The sequence below is a fragment of the Budorcas taxicolor genome, chromosome 1, assembly GCF_023091745.1.
Source record: "Budorcas taxicolor isolate Tak-1 chromosome 1, Takin1.1, whole genome shotgun sequence".
Taxonomy (NCBI): domain Eukaryota; kingdom Metazoa; phylum Chordata; class Mammalia; order Artiodactyla; family Bovidae; genus Budorcas; species Budorcas taxicolor.
Genome location: NC_068910.1, coordinates 34,379,784 through 34,389,538, shown reverse-complemented (window position 1 = coordinate 34,389,538; position 9,755 = coordinate 34,379,784). Strand labels below are relative to the sequence as shown.

Sequence of the window (9,755 nt, the reverse complement as noted above, 5' to 3'; positions counted from 1 at the left end):
GGTAATTGGAGGATAATTGCTTCATAATATTGTGTTGGTTTCTGTCATACAATAGCATGAATCAGCCATGAGTATATACATAGGCCCTCCCTCTTTAAGCTCCCTCCCACTGCAATCCCAATCCATTCCATTAGGTCATCACAGGGCACCAGGCTGAGCTCACTGTTATACAGCAAAACAGGTTTTATTAAGTCCTTTTTACCTCTCTAAATGACAAGCATACTTTATAGCATATGTTATGGTTTGGGAGGTAGTGATCCCAAATTGGTCAGCAATAGGCAAATGACTTAAAGCATAAGATGGAAACTGTTGTTTCTAATGGCTTGGTACAGATTCATGTCTTTTAAGAATGTAAAAGAGAAGAACCATTTTATGACATTCCAAAGATTCATTTCTTGTATTTTATTTTCAGTTTTTAGTGTACTGAACATTGTGTGCACTCATTCAAAAATACTTCTGCTAAAATTTTAGAACACAGATTAATTATTAGAATCCTGTGCCCTGCAGTCAGAAATTCTAATTCAGCAGGTCCAGAGTGGAGCCCAGGAATCTACATATGTAATTAACATCCCAAGAAATTATTTTACTCATTTATTCAATTATTCATTAACAAAATCTTATTGTGACAGATATTATGCTGTGTGCTCAGTTCTGTGGATACACTGGTGAAAAACAAAGTCCCTGCTTTAATCCATTGGTTTAATGTGTAAATAAAATGCTTGGAAGCAATAAAAGCCAGGAGTAGAAATAAAATAGGGAAAGCAATTGCAGGGAATGATGAATGAGACAGCAAAATGGGATATTCAGGCAAAACCTCCCTGATAAGATATTGCTGATATAAGTGGTTCAAGGACCAAAGTTGGAGGAAAAACTCCCTTTAAACAGGCTAAGGATGGGGATATAGTATACATATAGCTATGTATACACACAACATTGTAAAGCAATTATGCTCCTATTATATATATATATATATGTGGTGGGGGGGCAGGTTGCCACTTCCTATTTCTATAACACATACGCATATATATATATATGGGCTTCCCTGGTGAAGGAAATGGCAAACCATTCCAGTATTCTTGCCTGGGAAATCCCAGAACAGAGGAGCCCGGCCAGCTACAGTTCATAGGGTCACAAAGAGTCGGACACCATTTATCAACTAAACCACCATACACACACACACACAGACACACACACATATAGGGCTTCCCCAGTGGCTCAGTGGTAAAGAATCTGTCTACAATGCAGGAGATGCAGGTTTGATCCCTGGGTTGGGAAGATCCCCTAGAGGAGGGCATGACAACTCACTCCAGTATTTCTGCCTAGATAATCCCATGAACAAAGGAGCCTGGCAGGCTACAGCCCATAGGGTTGCAAAGAGTCGGACATAACTGAAGTAACTGAGCATGTATGCATATATGTATATGTATGTGTGTGTGCATATATATGTAAAAGTTTAAAAAGAGGCTGCTGCTGCTGCTGCTGCTGCTAAGTCGCTTCAGTCGTGTCCGACTCTGTGCGACCCCATAGACAGCAGCCCACCAGGCTCCCCAATCCCTGGGATTCTCCAGGCAAGAACATTGGAGTGGGTTGCCATTTCCTTCTCCAGTGCATGAAAGTGAAAAGTGAAAGGGAAGTCTCTCAGTCATGTCCGACTCTTAGCGACCCCATGGACTGCAGCCTACCAGCCTCCTCCATCCATGGGATTTTCCAGGCAAGAGTACTGGAGTGGGGTGCCATTGCCTTCTCCGTAAAAACGGGCTAAGGAAAAATAAAACTTACGTCTTGCTTCTCAGCTTGCACATGATGTCAGATATCTCATATGTCTTCAAATTTCTAATTTCTCTTGGTACTTAACAGTTTACTCTTCAGTTCAGTTCAGTTCAGTTCAGTCGCTCAGTCGTGTCCGACTCCTTGAGACCCCTTGAACTGGGGTCGCAGCCAGGCCATGCTGTGATTCATAGGGTCGCAAAGAGTCGGACACGACTGAGAGACTGAAGTGAACTGAACTGAGGCCTCCCTGTCCATCACCAACTCCTGGAGTTCACTCAAACTCATGTCATTCGAGCTGGTGATGCCATCCAGCCATCTCATCCTCGGTCGTCCCCTTCTCCTTCTGCCCCCAATCCCTCCCAGTATCAGGGTCTTTTCCAATAAGTCAACTCTTCGCATGAGATGACCAAAGTACCGGAGTTTCAGCTTTGGCATCAGTCCTTCCAAAGAACACCCAGGGCTGATCTCCTTTAGAATGGACTGGTTGGATCTCCTTGCAGTCCAAGGGACTCTCAAGAGTCTTCTCCAACACCACAGTTCAAAAGCATCAATTCTTTGGCGCTCAGCTTTCTTCACAGTCCAACTCTCACATCCATACATGACACTGGAAAAACCATAGCCTTGACTAGACGGACCTTTGTTGGCAAGGTAATGTCTCTGCTTTTCAATATGCTCTCTACTTCCCTGCAATTCCTATGTCCTCCTACATGCACATAACACAAATCACACATATTTTTATAAAAAAGATGTTTAAAATGAAGACAGTGTGGCACAGTTATAGTCTTTTTCTTTAAAAAGACTGTTCAAGAATGATGTGATAAAATTGCCCAAACGTTGGCAGTCCTAGAATATAGTAAAAAAAAAAATAATAATAATGGATCTAGAATAAAGAATGTGGTTGTCACACTTTACTTTTCTCCCCCAAGAGACACTTGGGAATTTTTATACAGGTCTAGGTGCTTCAGTTTAATGGATTCATACTAATAGCTCATTCAGAAGTGAGCTCCCATGATGAGAGGTGGGACAGACAGCATCCCATGGAAAGAAGAGTAGAAGGACCTGGGGATGTTTTCCTGTGAAAAAAGATGACTCAAGTGAGATATAAGTCTTCTCTTCAAACATAAGAGGGTCATAGAAAAGGAATAAGACCTTTTTTTTTGTGGGGTCTAAAGAGCAGAACTGGAAGAAACAAAAGAAAATTCCTGGGAGAGATATTTGAGGCTTATACAAACTTAGCTCTAGGTTTAGAGTTACACAGACATGGGCCTGGAAGCCTCAGGAAGGAGCCCCTGTGTCAGAGGAGGTGAAGTAGGGGTCAATGACCACTTAGGGCAATGGGAATGCAAATGCCTTCAAGCCCAAAGGAATGGTTGAATTAAAGGACAGCTGAGGTCCTGCTGACTAAGAGAATCTATGACTCATGATTCAGAATTCCATGACTCAAAACAGTAGGACTGACTGCCCCATGAAACAATAGCCCCTCTTACTCTTACAGGCCTCTCAAACCAGGAGGCATGTCGGTGCTGCCCCGACAGACAGCCTCGTGGGAAGAACTGAACGTTTGAAGTTGATACAGTTGGCCTTTAAAAGGACAGTGTGTCCTTCCAGGGCTTGCTCCCTCTTTTGGGGGCTGCCCTCTCCCAGCCTCCATCATCTTCTCCCACGTGGTCCCTTAGACATATAAACACATCCCCAGAACATGCTGCCTCTGTCGGAACCACCCAGCCTGGTGTTCTCAAGAGTCCATCTTCCTCAAAGGGAGATGCCAAATTAACAAAAAACAAATTCAAAGTTTTTCAAGTCATTCAAGTGATATGTTCATGATTTTTTCATATGCATGGATTACTGCACTTATTTTTAACTGACTTTTCAATTGAAAGTATTTTAAGATAATATGCTCTCTCACTACTATAAAATGGGAAGTAAGCACCACATTCCATAAAAAAATAGATACATTGAAACCTCAGTAATTAAGTTCTACACAGACATTTTAACCAGCTGAATCCTGGATTTTGAAGTCTGGTCTCTTTTTATGAGAAAGAGATAGTAGAAAGTTAAAATTTATAAACTCATACAAGCACAAATCTATGTTTTGTTTTTGTCTTTACTTAATCTGAAGTAACTGAAAGAGAATTAAAAATGAAAAATGTTTGATGCATATGCCTGCTATTTAATCTTAAATTACCTATGATTATTTTATATTCCATCAGTGGTACTCACCCCATAACTAATTAAAACTAATGTCCCCATGTTAGAGGAGAAATGAAGCCTTAACCCCTAAAGCAGCCCAGGTGGACAAAACTTTAAGGAATAATGAATTAAAGAATGCCAGGCACCATGGAAAATCCATGGAAATATCTTTAATCACCTACACAGTAAGTCTCCCTTGAACTGTAGTTTCCACGTAAGGACAACCACAGACACAGGCAGGACTCAGTTCTTGCTTGTAATCCTTTTGCCTAGATTCTAGGTCTGGCAATACAAGGCTGTCCAGTCCAAAGCGTTGACTCATTCAGTAATCCCAAAATAACTGGGCAACCACTGTATGCCAACTGCTCTGCTAGGCGCTGAGAATACAGCCTTGATACATAAGATTCCTGCGCTCACCTCCAAATTTACATGGGAATTTTGTGGATGCAGGATAGCTACGTCTCTAAGTCAGAGTTTATCCACCTCAGTGTGAATGACATTTGGGGCAGAATAATTCCTTTTTTATAGGAGGTTGTTCTCTGAGTTGCAGAATGTTTAGTGGCAGCCCATTTCTCTACCTCTGTCCCAAAGGTAACAACCAAAAATGTAAAAATGTTTCCAGATAGTACTAGATGTCCCCTGAAGGACAAAATTACCCCTGGTTGAAAACCACTGCGCTAAGTCCTTCTTCCCTATATGCAAAGCAACAGCGCCGCCTTGTACAACTTCAGGGAACACCATTCATTTGTACTCCATGTGAATTTCTTCCTTAAAACTGTGTAACAAATGTACATCCCTCAAAAGGAGGAGCTCTGCTGCTTTACTGTGTAATGGGTGAAATTACATGCTCTGGTGATATACACTGGGCTTCCCTGGTAGCCAGGACGGTAAAGAATCTGCCTTCAAGGCAGGAGACCTGGGTTCGATCCCTGGGTTGGGAAGACTCCTGGAGAAAGGAATAGCTATCCACTCCAGTAGTCTTGACTGGAAAATTCTATGGACAGAGGAGCCATGAATTTAGAGATTTAATGAAAGACAAGGATATAGAATACTTATCGAAGTTCTACCATTTTTTTTTCAAACTGCATTCATGAATATTGCTTCTCTTTTCTCATTTCTTCTGTCATGCACACACATGCACAAACTAAGGCATGGAACTCTTACTTTGTCTAACATATGATTAGTTCTAAGCAGAAACCCAAAGAAAGTGAAGAAGCAAAAACATTAATTGATGAATGCTGCTGTAAATTCTAGGTAATTCAATGTCCTTTTGGAAACGAGAACAAAGATCCCAGAAAATTTTTTTAAAGGTGAGAGTGTGACACCAGACAAAAGAAGAAATACCCTCACTTCCCAGATACCTTCCTGTTAGGTATTTTAACAGACCAGTGCTTCTCAACTCTGCTTGTCAATAAAATCATGAGTAGAATTTGAAAAGAGCAACCCCCACAACAACAACAAAAACAAAAAACAGCTATCTGAGCTTTACCTACAAAGTTAGAATAGCTGCCCAGAGAGCCTGAGATCTAAAGAGTGCCACAAGTAATTATTATGGGCACCAAAAGGTGCGAACTACTGTTCTAGGTTGTCAGGAAATACTGGGGGAAAACAAGACAAGAAAATAAAGCCTGCAGCATACATATGAATCACTTATCTCTGCATTTTCCAGATTTGAGATTTCAGATACTAAGTTTCTCGCATCAAGGAATGACACTTGCCCAAAATAAATGAAAACCTTTATTTTTTATTTTTTTTTTCAGTACCAATAAGTTTTTATTCATTGTATATTCCCAAGGAAAACAAGGAAGGGAAAAGGGTCAGCGTGTGTGTTACAAAATGATAGCAAATGGGAAAGGAAGTACCTGGCACAGCAAAATCAGCCATCAAATAAACACTGCCCAGATGGGGTCTCCAAAGCCCGAGGGGCTATGTCTCCTGCAGTTCAGGAATGAGAAGAAGGGATGAGGAAAAGAACAGATGGGTACATGCTTTTCTACCCTCCCTCCCTCCCTCCCTCCCCATAAATTCAAGATTTCATACAAAGCTTTGGTTTCTAGCAGTAAACATGGAGTTACATTCGTCCGTCTGCTATTAAACAATCTTGTGGCTACTTTGACATAAGTTTCTTGCACCTGCATAAAAGTTCCTGAGTGACTTGGATATACATTCATCTTTCCTTTCGTGGTCTCCCAGCCCCACCTTCTACATGGAAGGCCCCCTTCATTGCTTTTCTCTACCCTTGGAGTTGGTCTTAATCCATCCAAATACATCAGTCCGTTTAGCATGAATCACATCAAGGAATGGACATGACTCGAGATTGGGAACAAGGGATGAAGCGATCTTAGCTTCTTCAGGATTTTTGCACAAATCACTTAATCACAGATACCCCACAAATTAAACGTATAGGTATATGGTCTATTTTGGGGGGTACAAAGGTGGAAAGAAGAGGGAGTAGGAATCTAGTTTTCAGGACAGATCTTGTTTGAAATAGGAAATAGAGGAAGGGGAACACAAAAGAAAGTGTAGTTCAAGACCCCCCCCAACTTCAAGAGGGGCCCCCAAGCTTATGTTTCAGATCTTTTTGCCTGGTGCAGAACATTTTGTCAAAGATGCTTTGGCTATTTTTCTCAATATAAAAAGAAGTTTGTAAACAATAAAACCCCAAAAGAACATGGAGAAGACCAACACATTATATTTACACAAACTAGGCCACCTAGCAATCACCAAATCAGCTACTTGTGAAGTCCTACAAAGCCCAGACAAATATAATGACTAGAGGGGGCAGCAGCTGGGGGAGACAAGGATCAGACACACATCACCCAGTGCGTTCTATTGCGTTTGCCCCGTGACAACACAGTGAGGCAGGTCTGCAGTGACCTCACAGCTTGTAAACGAACCCCCCGCCCCCACCGCCCTTTCTCCTTTAGCTGCCATGATACTAATCACTGCTGCAGCAGAGTAGGACCCTGGCTCTGGGAACCACAAAGAAGCCACTGCTGATGGTCTCTCCAGAAGCCAAGAAGGAAAAGCCCAGAATTGGTAAAGATCTTGTCCTTGCTTCACATATCCATCCCTGGGCAGCTCAAGATGGGTACAGTGGCTTTGTTCTTAAAAACCTCTCCTTACCAACTTCCATTTTTTATAAAAACACACACACCCTGTTGTGCATGGTCAGCCTAGCCCAGTCAGGCGAAGGATGGATGTGGTATATAAAGTGAGTCCTGTGCCCTAGGATTATAGATCTGGAACAGGAACCCTTTGTCACACATACACATGACCTTTGCCTAATCTTGGCTTCCCTTCTCTGCACTACTTACCTGGCCCAGCCTCTCCTAACCCCTCTGCACCACGTTTCCCTGTTCAGACCAATTTCCAATCTTTCAGTAGAAAGGAGACCAAGTCATGGGGCAACCCAGTTAAAACCTAGTCTCTCATGAAACGCTGAAGATGGAGGGGTTTCAAGAGGACACTATGGCAGAAGAGCCAGCTCTAATTGGCAAAAATGAGGTAGTTCAATAGGCTATACACTCCAAATAGTTGTTCTCTCTGATGATACAGCAACAAAAAGCATTCCTGCTGTGCAGACCCGGAGCTGCTGCTGACTTATCCCTGAGATTGCTCACTTACCTGAGAACACAGTGCAGGAATGAGGGCCTTAGATTAAAATACACAAAAATACAAAACCAGAATATTTATATTACGAAAAAAAAAAAGTTAAAATGCACAAGATACGTCATTCGCACACAGCTAGTGCAGTTGGCATCCTGGAGAAAGTGGGACCCAAGGTACAGTCACCCAAGGCAGCAAATAAATAAAATTGTGTTGGCCCAGAATGGGGTGAGAGTGAGCTTAGAAGGAGCAAGTCTGCAGCTGTTCCCTCAATCACCCCTTAACTTGTCCTCATAACCCATTACTTGGGACAGTTCTTAGCATTCTGTCCCAAGAGGGGGTTACGAGAGAAGACGAGGAAAACCCTGCCACCCCGACCGAGATGTTTCCTCCCATGGAATGTAGTGGCTTGTTGGTTGGGTCCATCAATCTGTTCTGTTCCTAATCTTTACACTCTGATATGGGAAATATTACTCCACATTCTTCTTTAAGAGTAAAACAACTTCCCTACCGAGGCCACTTTCAAAAGCTGGAGGTTCTGGGGGTGGAGACTCAGATAAAGCATGCAGGGAAGGTTAACCCCCAAAGCCCTCATATGCATTTGGAAAGAGCTAATTGGAGTTTCTTTGCCTCACCCCTTCTTCCCACCAGGAGGGAAGAGGGGGTGATGCTGTGGACTCCAGCCTCAGATATATGGCAGTGCCAGCTGCCCCCTACCCACCCTGTCCCCACTTTCTCCACTCTGCCGATTGATGCCTGCTCCTCAAAGCTTTCTGATCACAAAAGGATAGCTCCCACCCACTGTGGCTTCAATTCTGGGCCTCTGGGAGCATGGCAGAGCTATGGATCTCTTCTTCCTCCTCCCGAAAGTAGGCTGGCTTTCCCTGGGAGCTGGGAGCTTGCTGGGCCTTCAGTGGGCACGAGGCTACCATATGGCTGATGCTCTGGCAGAAATGGCACTTCTTGGGCTGCGGTGGCAGTTTGCATTCCTTGGCATGATGGTCTAGACCTCCACAGTTGTAGCACCTGTCTCCCTTTGATCTGCGTTTCTGTACATTCTTCCCTTTGGGCCGCCTTTCACTCCCAATACAGAACACCCCACCAGGGCCGGTGACTCGGATAGATTCCAGGCCCTTGGCGGACTTCTTAAAGGTGAACTCCACAGCCTCCCCCTCCTTCAGGCTCCGGAAGCCCTCCATGTGCAGCTTACTCTGGTGCACAAAGACATCCACCGGGGGGTCGAGCGCGACCCCTGCGCGGGCGGTCATGGACAGGAAGCCGAACCCCATGCGCACGTTGAACCACTTACAGATGCCGGCACCGTGCAGCAGCTGCGGCTCCTCCGCCGCGCGGGCCGCGTCCTCCGGCGCCTCCTCCGGCGCCTCCTCCGGCGCCTTAGCGCAGCCACCTGCGAACTGCTGGTTTGACACAGAGCCCATGGTAGTCGGCTGAGCCCGCGGCCCCGGGCCCTTGCTTGGGCGGCTGCTGGCCCCAGAGAAGTCCGGAGGCAAAGGGCTAAATGAAAACCTTTAGCATTTACACTTTTATCCAGAGAGTGTACACACACCCACACATACCTGCCAGTTATCAGATACAAAGATGGCATAATGCCCATCTGTGCCTCTTCACGACATAGAAGTTACTGAATTCTAGAGGTCATTTGAATGACCTCTCATTCATAAATCAATGTGGTATAAACTATAATCATTAAAAATGTCTAAGAAGGTTTTTATAATCACACAAAACTCTAGGAAATATCCCCCATTGCCTTTGAATCATAGCAACTGGAAGTCTAGCCTTTTCAGTGGACAAAGAAAGACATCTCTTAAACTACACACAATTGACTAAGTCACAAATAATAGCTCAAAACATCCTTTTCCCAGAAAACAACTGCTTTTTGAGACTATAATTACAGTAGGAAGCCAGTGAGAAGGGTAAGAATGAAAGGATCTATCTAAAAATAGCATTCTGAAAGAAAACACAAATTCAAGTACAATTTCATAGGACAGAAATGGGCTCTACAGGGCAGAACAGCCAGAGACAGGGGGAAGAGAATGCTGGTGTAAAAGCATAAAGAAGGGTAGAAACAATGGAAAATACAAGTCTAGCTTCTTTCTATGACTTACAAGGCCATGCACAGTCTGGGGCCCACAACCCTCCCAAGACTCTCTCCTCCCAGCTCCTTG

General features: G+C 43.7%; 1 protein-coding gene across 1 annotated transcript; it reads right to left on the bottom strand.

Moving 5' to 3' along the window:
- Positions 1–8,378: 8,378 nt before the first annotated feature.
- Positions 8,379–9,008, bottom strand: LOC128055292 (protein lin-28 homolog A). Its single transcript, XM_052647788.1, has one exon. It carries the CDS (start codon positions 9,006–9,008, stop codon positions 8,379–8,381), a length of 630 nt encoding a protein of 209 aa, XP_052503748.1.
- Between the last annotated feature and the right edge of the window lie 747 nt (positions 9,009–9,755).

Bases quoted from the DNA above. Each gene is read 5' to 3' on its own strand.
- LOC128055292 (XM_052647788.1), bottom strand. From the start codon at position 9,008: ATGGGCTCTGTGTCAAACCAGCAGTTCGCAGGTGGCTGCGCTAAGGCG.